The 15,274-nt window shown below is 46.0% G+C and overlaps 1 protein-coding gene across 1 annotated transcript in view; it reads right to left on the bottom strand.

Moving 5' to 3' along the window:
* The window catches only part of LOC118589861 (SAP30 binding protein), a 33,973-nt gene that overhangs the window by 16,430 nt on the left and 2,269 nt on the right, over positions 1–15,274 (bottom strand). The window contains exon 3 of the mRNA XM_036197509.1: positions 12,641–12,688. Coding sequence (XP_036053402.1) covers positions 12,641–12,688 — 48 coding nt within the window. The remainder of the gene's footprint in view (positions 1–12,640; positions 12,689–15,274) is intronic.

Raw genomic sequence — 15,274 nt, 5'->3', positions numbered from 1 at the left:
ATACTTGTTAGAACTTGTATAGCTCTCTTCCTCTGGCTTTCAATTAGTCAGCCTTAACTCAGACTACAAGAGCTATTTACCAGACAGTTGTCTGTATCAAGAGGGGGACCTGGAACCCATAGCAGAGACAAAAAGGCTCCTCAGTCTCGGGCTCTCTCCTCTGGGAAGAAGATGGAAATAGCACCAATGTAGGAAAGGAGAGCAGCTCTGAGGTCAGCTTTTTCACCTAGTCCGAATCCAATGAAGACAAAGTAAAACCCAAACTCATAGCTTTCTAAATGAAGCTAAAAGGGGGGGGGGGGACCTGGGCTCACATGCTGAGCATAGTCACAAGGTAGCATAGTCATGCAATCCTAGCACTCAGGAGGCTGAGGCAGGTGGATTTCAAATTGTAGGTCAGCTTGGGCTACCCATCACCATCCTTGCCTCAAAACACACACACACACACACCCAACCCTCCCCCAAAAAACCCAAAAAACAAAAAAACAGGAGCCCAGTGTGGTAGTGCACAGCCTGGAGTTTGAGGCAAGCAGACAGGCAGGACTAAATAATAAGAGTCCAGAGTCTTAACAAAGAGTGGTGGTGCCCGTCTTTAATTCCAGCCCTTGGAAGGGAGGCGGGTATCTGTGAGTTTAAATCCAGCCAGGACTACACAAAGAGATAATGAAATCCTGTCTCAAATAAACAAATAGGGGAAAGGGAGAGACGGAACACCAATTCTGACGTGAGGACCCATCTTCTGTCTATACTCTCCCTTCCCCTCTCCCCAGCCTTCACCTGAGGCTAATGTCTCAACAGCCACAGCATGAGGAGCTGCAAGGGGCTGGAAAACAGTGCTATGAAACTGCCCATTTGTTCTTCTCAATAATTCTGATTGACACTTGCAGATCAGTGATGGAGGCCTTGCTGTGTCACAGCAATCACAGACCCCAGAACATGGCCTCCATGCAGAGAATAGCAAAGTTCGGTCACGGATGGAGCTAATAGGCAGAGGAAGGAAGAACGATACAGACCCATGGAGCAGGAGAGACAGTCACATGAGCTAAGAAGAGTTATGCAGTGAGAAGCAGCAGGTTTTGGTGGACAGAAGGAAGTTTATGTACAACCAGCCTCCATCAGCCCTTCTGGGAACCAGCCCGAGGCCCCTACAAAGCTCCAATGATAACCTTGAGTAATAGCATACAGCCTCTGGGACCTGATTCTGCCAGTTGACATGCCATGCTTTCTTCCTGGCCCTGGGAGCATTAGGCATGAGAAGGCACTCTGAGTGGGCAGCATGCAAGGGGCAGGGCAAGCATGCTACATACTGGACGATCCCGCTGGACAGTGTAACCCGGCAGCTGGGGAGAGATTGAGGAGGCAGCATCCACCCACCTTATCCTCTGAGGTCCCAGACAGCCCTTGAAGTTACAAAGTCCTAATATGCTATTTCATTTAGTGAGCAGAGTTCACTCAAAACAAGAAAAAAAGGAATTCTTAAAGCCACTTGTGGTGGCTCACACCTGTAATTCCAGCACTGAAGAGGTAGAGGAAGTTGGATTGCTTAGTTCAAGGCTACTCTAGGCTGACCAAAGCAAACCAAAATCTCCCTCCCCAAAGGAATGTTCACGACAGCCCCTAGGCCCTACCAAATGTCTGTGTCAATTTTCTCTCCTCCCCTTTCTACAGGTGGCCTGCTCTTTGCTCTCCCTCATCTAGAAGATGCACCCTATGCACACCTTAGAGCTCACTTGCAAAAGCATCCTGTCCCACCTAACTGCCTGGTGAGGTCCTTCCAGCCCACCCCGTGCTCTTAAACTGCCTGGCTGCTGCAGGTGCGCACACAGCACAGACACCTGCCACTTTTTCTTTAGTTAGAGCTGGATTTACAACTACCTTCAGCTGCCATGGAATAACTCTAGGCTGCAAACATGTTAGCAGCAGTTAGCTCTGATGTGTGGGTTCACTAACAACACCAGAAAGAGGTGGGAGAGTAGCTAAGGAGGGGACTAAAGGCTGATGTGGGATTGGGGTTGGGGAGGTACCAAAGCTGAAGTTAAACCCCACTTCTTCCCCTACTCCCTTTCTGCCTGTGTAGCTGAGACCTTCTGAAACGGTGGACCCTCCCGCCTCATGTCTCTAGAGTGTTGCAAGTGCAGGCCTGTCCCACCATACCCAGCCCTGCAGCCTCTTTCTTTTTTTCTTTTTTGGTTTTTCCAACTGCCTCTGCCTCCTGGGATTACAGGCCTGCGCCACCACCGCCCGGCCAGCCTCTTTCTTACTATTCATCCGAATGGTCTTAAATCCTGAGACAAAGGGGGGAAAAGACACAATTAAGCTGGGTGTGGTGGCACTTGCTACAAGTCCCACCTATACTAAGAGGCTGGTCACTTGCTCAGGACTGAGGCCAGTCTGAATAACCAGCAAACCCTGCCTCAAGACAACCATACAAATAGACACCAAATCCACGAACAACAAAAGACACTGCTGGACACTGAGCTCACGTACAGATTCCATAAGTAATCTGCTGAAGATTTATTATGTCACAGACAATGGGTCAAACACTGAGGCTAAAATTAAGAAAATTTAATCCCAGGGAACAATTTTAGGTGTTTTTTTTTTGTTGTTTGTTTGTTTTGTTTTGTTGTTGTTGTTTTTCTGTCTTTTCGAGACAGGGTTTCTCTGTGTAGTTTTGCATCTGTCCTGGAACTCACTCTGTAGCTCAGGCTGGCCTTGAACTCACAGAGATCCGCCTGCCTCTGCCTCCCGAGTGCTGGGATTATAGGCATGTGCTACCACCACCCAGCCAATTTTAGGTTTTATGTTAAGCCTTTTGATTAATGATCTCATTTAATTTTCACAATAGCCCAGCAAAGCGTGTTCTGAACCACCATGCCACACTGCTACTTCAGGACTGGTACCACCCCAGGAGCCCTCCTGGGGGCATCAGAATGGCAACCAACAAGGCTCTCTGTGTATGTGGGGATAATCATCACACTTAGGTGGTAGAGGTGAGAGGATCAGGAATTCAAGGTCTTGTCTGAATCCTCTCCTTTCGGCTCCCTGAGCAACCCCTCCCCCACAATACCCAAGGGCCACGATGGGGTATGTAGATGACAGCCCGGTGACTCAGTGAAGTCACCAAAATCTTGTGTGTGGGGGCATTGGTTGGCCTGTGGTCCAGAAGCCGGCTCCCACACAGGCGTGCTCTGGAGAAGCACCATCACCAGTACATTTCCTTCAAGTGTCCTATGGGCCAGGACAGGTACTTGCCTGGGCACACGGCCCAGGCAGGAATGGGAAGACTACACTTAGCAGAAAAATGGGCGGAAGCTGGTGGAGCCAGTGTGGATGCACCAGAGTTGCCTTGCTCCCAGACAGCTCAGACAGGAAGGCTCAACTCGCCCACCAGTGCCAGAGGCTTCCCCAGGAAGGCAGCCTCAGCTTGTCCCTGCAGTCTGAAGGAAAGGCAGGGAAGGGGAGGAAATGGCTCTTTCTCTACTGAAAAACCCGACTAAAACAAAGCTGAAACGCATGGCTCAGCAGGCAAGGTATGTGCTTCACACAAAGCCTGCTGAAACCAGCCGGGCTTGAATGTGAAATCGAAGTCTGGCCAAAAGTCATTTCTGATGGGAGAGTACTGATACCTGACTATTCCAAGTCACCTGTCCTTGACAGTGAGGCAGGACTGTTGTTTCTTGGGATGTGTCAAGGGTGGCCCTCTTCCTGGCCCCTGGAGCAGTACAGATGGTTTACATCTGGATGCAGATGCTACTTTATATCAAGGACCCAAACCAAGCCCTTGGGGGTGGGGCTATACCACCCTTCTTCTCCTTCAAGGCTCCCATAAGAAGAGTCTCTAGGATCTAACAGCTCTGGAGTGTGGAGAGACGAACTACACAGGACGAAAAAGAGAACTGTATGATCTGAGAGGGGAAGACTCAAGCCTCAGCCACAGCGCTTCGGCCATCAGTCAGTCACAAAGCATCAGAGCCCGGGTCACCTCCAGCTGAGGAGTTAGAGTAACAGCAAACAGTGGAGAGCCCAGGACGATAGGACACAATGCAAACTGGCAAAAAGTACATATTGGCAGGAAGGGGGTTCTTTACTCTGGGGGACCAGAAGGAAGCCTGGTAGCTTATGTTGTGACTGGAGAAAAAGTTACCCAACTCCAAAGTCAGGAATACAAATGGTCACTGTGGGCACGCCTTTAATCCCAGCACTTGAGAGGCAGAGGCAGGAGCATCTCTATGAGTTTGAGGCCAGCCTGGTCTATAAAGCAAGCTCTAGGAAAGCCAGGACTACATAGAGGCCTTGTCTCACAAAAAGAAAAAAAGGAAACAAACAAATGAACAAAAAACCAAATTGGCAAAATCCTTCCAAAACTCAGGAATCACACAGGCGCCTCATTGCAAGGCGCAAGGATAAAACAGAACTGAGGTGGGGAGTGCTGGATTCCTAGGACAGGCAATTTTCTGTATCATGTAATTTCAAAAAGATGAATCCCAGCTGGGAAAGGAGGGGCCCAGCCACACCTCAGTAAGCAATCTATGGCATCTGGCTCTGAGAGGAAGGAGGTATGTTGGGGCTTGCATGGCTGATGGGAAGCGGGCATGCAGTGGCTTCTTCCTGGCTGAAGAACCACAGAGGAGAGGGTGAGGCCCCCCTGGAGTCTCAGCTCCAGTACACCTGGAGCAAGGGCAGTCAAGATGGTTCCTCTGGCACTGTGGTAAAGCCAAGAAGAGGATCAGAGGAAATCTCCCGGAGTCTGCATGCCCTAGTGAGTAAAGAGTGAGTAGGCTTGAAAGGAAGGGCTTCACCCACAAGCAGTGGCAAGGCAGTCCCGACCTTAGCTAGAGACTTCCTGAGGACTGAGAAGAGAACCCGCCACACCCCAATCCCAGCTTGAGCTCTCCTCAGTTTGTGGGTGAATACCTACTTAAGTGGGCTTCAACAGGGTGGAGCTTCAGAGGTGTTACTCCTGATCTGGGTAAGGAACACAGGCTCCCCTGAGACACTCCCTGGACAGCACTTCATCTGACAACCATAAGAATACAATCAGGTCTGGCTGGCGCAGCTTACTGACTACTACACATGCTGAAGAAAAAATGTACACAGAGACAGTGTGGAAAATTATGATGCTCATGGAGCTGCTACCAGAATGATTTCCACAGTTTTCTTTTTCCTTTTTTTTTTTTTTAAGGTGGGGATCAAACCCAGGGCCTTGTGCTTGCTAGGCAAGCGCTCTACCACTGAGCTAAATCCCCAATCCCACAGTTTTCTTTTAAAACTTATTTTTATTTGATTTGCATGAGTATTTTGCCTGCATATATGTGTACCAAGTATGTACAGGAGCCTGCAGAGTACATCAGATCTCCTGGAACTAAATTACAGACAGGCAGTTGTGAGCTGCCACAAGGGTACTTTGGATTAAACCTGGATCCTCCTGCAAGAGCAGCCAGTGCTCTTAACCACTCAGCCATCTCTCCAATCCTCTCCTATCTTTTCTTTCTTTCTTTTTTTTTTTTTTTTTTTAAAGATTTATTTATTTATTTATTATGTATACAGTGCTCTGTCTACATGTGTCCCTGCAGACCAGAAGAGGGCACCAGATTTCATCACAGACGATTGTAAGCAACCATGTGGTTGCTGGGAATTGAACTCAGGGCCTCTGGAAGAGCAAGCAGTGCTCTTAACCTCTGAGCCATCTCTCCAGCCCTCCTATCTTTTCTTGAAGGCAGTCAGTCTCACACTGTGGCCCAGGTGGGCCCTCGGCGCTGGAATTACTACCGTGTGAGCCATGGTGTCCTGCTTTCTTTTTAAATAATTTCTTATTTAGAAATGTTTTGGAATGCATAGGTATACAGGTTTACTGCTTCACTTATACAATTGTTGTTTTTTTTTTTTTTTAGCTGAGGATCGAACTCAGGGCCTTGTGCTTGCTAGGAAAGCGCTCTACCACTGAGCTAAATCCCCACCCCCCCCCCCCCCTTTTTAAGTTTTAAGTCTAAGGTTGTTTGCTTCTTTGAGATAGTGTCTCACTCTTTAGACCAGGCTAACCTGTAATTTGTCATATGGTCCAAGCTGAGCTCTCATTCATGGCAATCTTTCTGTGTCCCGGGATTACAGCCTCGAGCCAACATGCTCTACTAATCACACAGATTTAAGGCCAAAGTTATTGCTTTCCTATTGTGAGTTCTTAGTTCTCAGGGTTGACTAAAAGCACAGGAACTAAGGCACACAAATGGTTTTTAATGTTTTCAAGCCAGGCATAGTGACGGGGAGTGGGAGGGTGGGCAGAGGCAGGCAAATCTCTGAGTTCGAGGCCAGTCTGGTCTACATAGCGAGTTCCAGGACAGCCAGGGCTACACAGTGAGAATGCCTTGAGAACAAACAAAACAACCCAAATGGCCTGTTTTCAATGAGGCCCAATGGACCATGGTCACATCTAATCACCCTCCATGTCACCTTCATTTCAGACTTCAGAGTCCTGAATGCTATAGCAAGCCCACCTCGAGCCCCACTGGGAAAGCCTGTAGCTCTGCAGAGAGCTTGCATAAGCCAACTACTGCAGTCTCAGACTGTGTGGTTGACAGAGAACACAGATTTCATCTGTTGTCCCCGTGTGACTGTGGGCGGCTCCTGCTCTGCCCAAGGTTCACCGTTAACAACACCTTCCTGGAAATGAGCTCCTTAGGCAGCTTTAACTCTGCAGGTCTTTCATTCAGACACGCAAAGGATTAACAGTAAGGGGCGGATGGCTCAGTGGCTAAGAGCATGAACTAGTGTCGCAGAGCATCCAACACCGTTTTCTGGCCTCCGAGGGCACCGTGCTCATGTGCATACCCCACACCCCACAACTGTATTTAAAAACACAATGTAAAGGATCATTACTTATTAGCAATGACTTGGAGGAGGAGAAAGAATGAAAGGCAGGTCTGCACAAAACAAGTCCATCTATAGTGAGACTCAAGTGTACTCAGTGCCCAGGAACACCAGACCGCTTCAGGCTGGAGGCAGAGACCCACTCACATGGCTGAGCTGGGCCTCCTGAGGGGCTTACATCACCCTTAGGTTTTCAACCTGTGCAATAGAGCACCAGAGTCCTATAGCACATAAACGAATGGGCCACAGGACACTTACAGCTCTTACAGAAAACACTTGACATATACCGGATACCTTCCCGCACATGTGTGTTTTCCAAGTAGCAACTGCACAGTGAGAACAGTAATGCTTAGGGTCTGCAGCTAATTCCTTCAGACAGGAACTGTAGAGCATTTCTTTGTCCGGGAGCTATGTAAACAAAACTCCTGAGGCTCACAGTCAGTAAGCTGAGAACACAGGTCTACGGGAGGCCTTCATCCTTTGTTACGGTACACAGCAGCACTGCATGACTGCTCTAACTGCTTCATTTTTCTCTCGGAGAAGTGCTCTCAACTCCCTCCCTACCCTCACCTCTTAAGACCCTGCAAAGTGGGCATCACAGTCCTGATGGCTCCAGGCTGGAGGGAAGCCAAGCCAGAGTGCCACCCAGGCCATCTAGCTACAAGGCCGACACTAACTCTCATGGCAATCTTGCTATTTTTAGTCTTTTGACAGGGTCGACAGTGGAGTTCCCATTGGCCTAGAACTAAGAGATCCACCAGCCTCTGCTGGATCTGAAAGTCTATGCTACTATGTCCTGCCGAATCTTTTTGTTTTTTAGGCTGGGTCTCACTGTTTAGACCAGTTTGGCCTCAAATTTGAGACCCTCCTGCCTTAGCCTTCTAAATTAGCCACCACACCCAGCTTTGGCTCTTAGCATTTTAAGAATGTTTTCTTTTGATTTAACTGGAACCATACACACCTCTTTCAAAAATGCCACAACAATTTCTCCTACTCAGTGTTAGCTCCTAGAAAGGCCAAGAGCTAACCAGCACAGAGCCTAAACCAAAGACCTCAGGGAACTAGCAAACTCAGGCCCTCCCTGACAGCTGGCAGCGGGCCACTTCATCTTTCTTGTTCCAGGTCAACTATCTGTTTGTTTTCAATGGAAGGGTGTGCCATAGACAGTAAGTGGAAATACCTCTATCCACAGGAACTGAAGGAGTGGAAAGAAAACAAACAAGGGGAATGTTCCAGAGCTATGGAGGCAAAGCATGGACAGGGGAGAGCGGCACAGAGGGTGCTCATGTACCCAGAGTACACGATAGAAGAAACACTGGAGCCATCAGGTGCCCTGATATGGTGCTGCCAGAGGCCTGCCGCTGCTGGTCTGACTTTTTCTAGGACAGCAGCACCACCTTCTGTTGAGTGATGAAAGCATATAAGGCCCAGACTGCTCACCGAGGAAGCGAGGCAGAAACCATGGAACAGAAGCAAGCATTTAGCTTCCGCTGGCATGCTGAGGTGCCGCCTCTTCTCTATCCGTGACAAACTCGGTAGCTGCAGAGCACAGTCCCCACTACCTCAGACTGATGAAGACCAAAGACACAGGTGGGTCTGGAGTCACCAACTTATTCAAACGCCCACAGGGAGACTTGCACATGATAGCAACTCCAAACATCAGAGGTCAATTCCAGCTGGCTGTGGTGGTGCTTAACCGTGGTCCCCGTAATCCAAAGGCTGAGACGGCAGACTGAGGCCAGCCTGTGCTACTCAGTGACCATGTCTCACACAATAGAATAACAGGAACAAAGAAATGGATTTGAGGGCAAAGATGCTTGCTGTGCAAGCCAGATGGCCTGCATTTGAGAAAGGAGAGAACCGATTCCAAAGCTGTCCTCTGTCCTCTGCATATGCACCATGACACACACACACATACACACACACACACACACACACACACACACACACACACACACACACACGTTCCCTTCCCACCACAGCTATACACACACAATAATAACAAAAAAAATTAAAATATAAAAAAGTAGCAAAACAAACAAAAATGCAGTTTCTAGTCTTGGTACCTTTTGTATTCTTTTGGTTTTTGGAGACAGGGTCTCAATGTGTAACCCTGAAACTTGCTATATAGGCAGGCTGGCTGGACCTCAAAGATCCACCTGCATCTGTCCCCTGAGTATTGGTGAGCCACCACACCAGCTTGTTTGTCTGTTTGTTTGTTTGTTTCTTCTTCTTCTTTTTTTTTTTTTTTAAATGACAGCTAATAGCAGCAAGAAAATTCTTAATGTTATCTTCTACCATAACCAAGTCCTCTCCTGGGATGCTCGGGCCCTTTCTGGGATTTAGTCTAACCTCAATGCCATCCACCAACTAGAGCGTCAACAACAAATCTGTTTTACGTTTCTAAGAAACTTCTCAAACAGTGAGATTACTACCTTATGAAACCACTCCGGCCAGAGATGACAGAAAGGTCGTGACTATGTGATGGCAAACCTTGCCCATGTAGCTCTGTGATGTTTCAGGTCTGCACTTGGCTGCTGCTGCCCTTCACTCCCAACTTTCACAAAAGAACCTGACTATCAGCTCACCCCAAGCATGGAGGTCAGAGGTAGAAGCCTAGTGTCTCCCTCCACTGTTCTCCACTTATTTTCTGAGATGAGGCCTTTCACTGAACCTGGAGCTCACCAACTGGCTAGACTGATTGGCCAATGAGCTCTAAGGCTGTCTGTCTCCACCCTGCCCTGGTACTGGGGTTACAGATGCACGAGTCTGCATCTCAGATTAATTCCTAAAGTAGCAATATATACAATGAGCTTTCTTTGGGACATGCATGTTCGGCTGTGTTGTGAAGCCAAAATGTTCTGAGAACCCTACAGAACAAGCTAAAAGCAGAAAGGAGAGCTCCATCTAGTGGACTGAAGCCCTGACAGCAACTCGTGACAGAACTAAAGATCTGTGCCAGCAGCACGTCCTTCTGCTGGAATTATTCAAATCAAAAGCTTAGAGTGGCAGGGCAGTGGTGGCGCACGCCTGTAATCCCAGCACTCAGGAGGCAGAGAGACAGGTGGACCTCTGTGAGTTCGAGGCCAGCCTGGTCAACAAAGCGAGTTCCAGGACAGCCTCCAAAGCTACAGAGAAACCCTGTCTCGAAAAACAAAAAAAACAAAACAAAACAAAACAAAAAAAAAAAAAAAAAGAAAAAGAAAGAGAAAAAGAAAAAAAAGAAAAAAGCTGTGATTGGAAGACAGTCTGATGTCAGCCCAAGCAGGAAGAAAGCAGAGGCAGGAACATTGTGAAGTCACATGGTAGGGACAGTTTCTGGTCCTTGAGGATGCCATTAAGACACCTGAAGGTGGGCCTCTGACAGCCACTAGAGACTACAGGATATCCGAGCTGATAGGCTCTCACTGTTAAGCTGTCCAAAGCTACCCTCCAAAGAACTAAATCAAGTTATTCTTAGGGCTGAGTTCTGTGTTCCGAGTCATGCCCACAGAGGTTTCCATGAAAACTCATTCCACAGCAAGATTTGAAATTCAAATGACTGAATGAGATAAAGTATTGTCATTTGAAGTGGGAAGGTCCACTTTGACTTATTTACTTAAGATTTATTTATTTATTTTATGTATACATATCTTTTGTCTGCACATCCGAAAAAGGCATTGTACCCATGGGATTAAAGATGCTTGTGGTATGCTGGGAATTGAAATCAGGACCCCTGGAAAACAAGCTAGTGCTCTTAACCACTGAGCCACCTCTCCAGGCCCAGGATACAATACTGTCAAAGAATGAGTCTACACCTTTTCCTTTGTGGGACTCACTATATAGGTCAGGCTGACCTCAAACTCACTGCCTGTATCTCCTGAGTGCTGAAATTAAAGGTGTATACCACTCCACCTAGCTACTTGTGTGTTGTTTTTTGTTGTTGTTTTATTGTTTGAGACAGGATCTCACCCTGTAGCACAGGCTGGCCTCAAATTCCCAGTCTTCTCAATTCAACCTTCCCAGTAATAGGGTTGTAAGAGTGGGCCGCTAGGCCAAGCTAAGAACCAAGGCCATGTTCCAAGTTTTTCCAACTTTGATGTGGGAATGAGAAAGGGGAAGGTGACCACGAAAGACACATTTACAATCTTCCTAAGCTTCTTTCTGCGTGTGTGTGTGTGTGTGTGTGTGTGTGTGTGTGTGTGTGTGCACGCGCTCTCACACAGAGTAGTAAATCCTCAAGGATTTGCTGTGGGGATCACAGGGATAAGAGCCAAGTACTTCTCCAGGTGGCCTTTAGTCTTGGGCTATATGTGCTCCATACTATCCTGCCAGGCCAGTTCTTAGCCTGGGTTTTTTACTCTGCCTAGAAAATAGTTTGCAGCTAGGTGGTGGTGGCTCACGCTTTTAATCGGAGCACTTAGGAGGCAGACGCAGGTGGATCTCTATGAGTTTGAGGCCAGCCTGGTCTACAAAACAAGTTCCAGGACAGCTAAGGTTACACAGAGAAACCCTGTCTTGAAAAACAAACTAACAAATAAATAAGTAAAAAAGAAAGTAGTTTGCACCTAGTTTCTAGGGTCCACACTGTCCACTCGTGCATGCTGGCACTCAAACTTGCTTCCTTGATAAGATGCGTTATCTGCATCCTCTGCAGCCTTTCTGAGTGTATGCCAATGACAGCCATATCCAATGGCAGAGTCAGTCCCACTATGGAATGGCCCAGGCTATATTTTCAGACACTGTTGGCCCTTCACATTTATAGGTTTCACATCTATGAATTCAAGCAACTGTGGGTTTAGTTTTTTTAAACTGCATCTGTGTTGAACAAGAGTAGATTTTTTATCATTTTCTGAACAATGCAGTGTAACAGTGATTTGCTGTACCAGGTAGTGCAAGTAGCTTTGAGATGATATGAAACTAGGAGTGTTCCTGTAAGTGATATGCAAACACACCACTTCAGATAAAGTCCATGAGAAGCTACGGATTTGGGTGTCTACAGGGTATGAAGGTGGGGTGTCCTGCAACCCCAATCACCCACAGATAATGAGAGACTACTGTTTTATATTACAACCAGGCATACTTTCCCTAAATTTCACTATGCCACCTTGAAGGTTTTGGCTGGTTTCAGAGCAGTTTGCATTGTGAAATGTGGTATCTAATTCCTCCATGGGATTACTCTTTGGGGGAAAATGTTTGTATCAAAGTATGATTCCACAAAAAATATCCAATACCCAGTACACAGCAAGCAGCTGGGCCTTTGCTACCACAGGCTTGTTAAGGACATGACAAGAATCACAGCTAATTATTCTCAACTGCTACTGGACAGACCTTGGAGAAGAAATAGGTATGCTGTTTCAAAAAAGACGATTCTGCATGCTTGTCTGAGAGAGTTAGGGCACATCCCTGGGAAAACGAGGACGAACTAAACAACTCTGGTGAGGCCTCAGGTTGATCCCACCTTCTCAGAATGCTCTGAGAGAAACCACAATAGACAAGGGAGCCCTATGCCTTGACTCTAGAAACACTACCTCATCTAACCCACAAGGTCACACACTGGCTGTACAGTGCACATGGGTTACAGGATCCAGACAGGTCTCTTGGATTGCTGATCTCAAGTCCAAGGCTTCAAGAATTCCTAGTGGCCTTAAGTTTCTTCATTAAGCTGGCTTTATCCTAGGAAATATCCACATTCTGTGTGCTAGTGGGACAGATTCTGACCCGACATATGAACTGGGTCAGAATGTTAAAAGCCTTAATTGAATCCAGCCACCCCACCACAGCCAACACCAAATACCTTTGGGTCATCAGCCTCAGGTTTTTCAGTCTCTGAATCGTCATCTTCCTACAAGACAAAGAATTTAGAGGATTAAACTTCAAAGGAGTGGGCCAGGGGAGTCTTACATACATAACCAGTGGTTGGAGCAAACAGCCTGTCTACCCTGCCTGGGTCATCCCACCAAAAACCCTTCCCTACCACACAACCCAGGACTAAAGAAAGAGAAAGGAAAAGGAGACGTTCTGGGGGGAAAAATCAGTAGTTCAAAATCAGTGTGTCATCATCTACATCAGTGAAAATTCCTGAACAAAATCACGTGAAGAGAGGGGAGATCCAACAGGCTCCACAATGCCAGGCCAGGTCCCAGTGTCCGAAAGGCAAACTGCAGTCATTAAGCAGGAGGATGGGCTCCTTTGCCACTTCTCTGACATTCATACCCACAATTACTTAGACTGCCATCGAACCTACGCGCTGCGACACCAGCACCTCAAGCCAGCAGCACTGACACTAACTCAAATGTGGGAAGGCAGCATCAAATCACCAGACCATGTGATCTGAGACTGGGGACTAAAGGGCAAGGCACAGCCTTCTGGGTGCTCACATTGCTCTCACTGATCACTGTTTCCGGCCTTCCTTCTTACCCAAATGAGGTCTCCCTGAGTCAAAACCACAGGGGTACTGAATTCTCCAAAGTAAGCCTACAATTCACCAAACACAAATGCAATTGAGGTCAAAAGCTAAGAAGCAGATGTGGAACAACCTACTACATTTCAACCTAAGTAAGACACAGCACTTGGGATGTTAATATAAATAGCACCTAAGTGTGAACAATCACACTGATGGTTTTGAGACAAGTGCCCTGGGTGGTCCCAGTGAATCAAAGACTCATAATGCCACCTACACAACTTCCTTAAATGAAATCAATCAACTAAAGAATCAAAGATGGATTTGCAAAATGCTAGTATAGTTCCCACTGTCCATACTGGGGTTTGATGAGCAGTTTTTTGTGTTTTTTTTTTTTAAAGGTTTATTTATTTATTATGTATAAAGCATGTATGACCAGAAGAGGGCACCAGATCTCATTACAGATGGTTGTGAGCCACCATGTAGTTGCTGGGAATTGAACTCAGGAGCTCTGGAAGAGCAGTCAGTGCTCTTAACCTCTGAGCCATCTCTCCAGCCCTGTTATTTATTTATTTTTGTTTATTTGTTTGTTTGTTTTTTAACCAAAATATCATATATAGCTTGAATATGACAAAATAAATTTAGGCCAATATTTTAAAAACATACATGCAAATAAATGCATTAAAGAGAACAGTTTTGGGTGTTGAGGCAGCACATATATGTTTAAGAAAAGTCAAAGAACTTAACAAAGCTGGCCTTCCTTCCTTCCTTCCTACCTTTTAGATAAGGAGGACCATGAATTTCTGATCCTCATTCTTTTACCTCCTGAGTGCTGGGATTATAGGCCATGGTGGTTTTATTTTTTTGTTTGAGTTTTTTGTTATATGTTATTATGTAAATGTTAGCATTAAAGTGCTCTTTAACTAAGTGCAGTAATCCGTGCCTACAATTCTAGCATTCAGATGTTGAAGCAGGAAGAGTGAAGAACCCCATGGCTGACATATATAGTTGATGCTGAGGAACAATCCTATGGTTTCATTCATGCTACACACAAACACTCTACCAAATGAGTGATTTCCTTAGCCCACAAATTTTCTAAGCAACTTAATTCTGAATTATCACTAATGAGTGAGGCTAAAGGCATGAAAAATCCTCACAAAAGAGAATAAAAAATACATTCAGTGGATGTTTTATTAACTTTTGTTTTTATGTGGTATTGGGGATCAAACCCAGGGCCCTGTGAATGCTAGGCAAGTCCTACAGCTGTACCACTGAGCTACACCCCAGTCTTCATTTTTCTTTACTTACTTATTTGAGACAGGAACACACTCTGGAACCTTCACTCTTCCCGCCTTAGCATGCATTCTGAATGCTAGAATTGCAGGCACAGACTGCTGCACTTAGTTAAAAAGCATTTTAATGCTAACATATACATGTTAACATATAGCAAAAAACTCAAACAAAAAATAAAAGTATGTCGTGAGCATTTTAATGAACATTGCTTCTAAGTGGCCATATTCAATACCCAAATTCAATTTCAGATGTCTTCTTGTGCTAAGCAACAGCCTGAATTTCCTTGCCTTTTTTCCTTTCAAACTTTAAAATTCTGATTTGTACTGCTTGGGTGGTCGTGTGTTCTCCTTCTACTGTTACCTGCACCTACTAAACTTCAAGGAAAAGTTAGTGATCAAGAACCAGGGCCACTCTGACAAAAACACCAACTAAAATATAACAAAAGAATCAAAGTGGATGGTAACAAAATACCTCGTTAGAAAGTGAAGCATTTGAATAAACTCCAAGCAAGATTAAAAATAATAAAAGTTGCTTACAGACATGTAAATGATACACTAATAAGGATGAACATACTTATACAAGTAGGAAGACTAGTTAAACTCACAAACCAACATAAAACACCCACTGATATAGGTTACAGAAAATAACCAAGCTAGGCATGGTGGCTCATGCTTACAACTTCAGCTCTCAGGAGACTGAAGCATGGGGGTCTGGAGCTCAAGGCTACACAGTAAG

The sequence above is a fragment of the Onychomys torridus genome, chromosome 8, assembly GCF_903995425.1.
Source record: "Onychomys torridus chromosome 8, mOncTor1.1, whole genome shotgun sequence".
Classification (NCBI taxonomy): Eukaryota; Metazoa; Chordata; class Mammalia; order Rodentia; family Cricetidae; genus Onychomys; species Onychomys torridus.
Note: the sequence above shows the minus strand (reverse complement) of the source record. Positions and strands in the feature narration are given on the sequence as shown.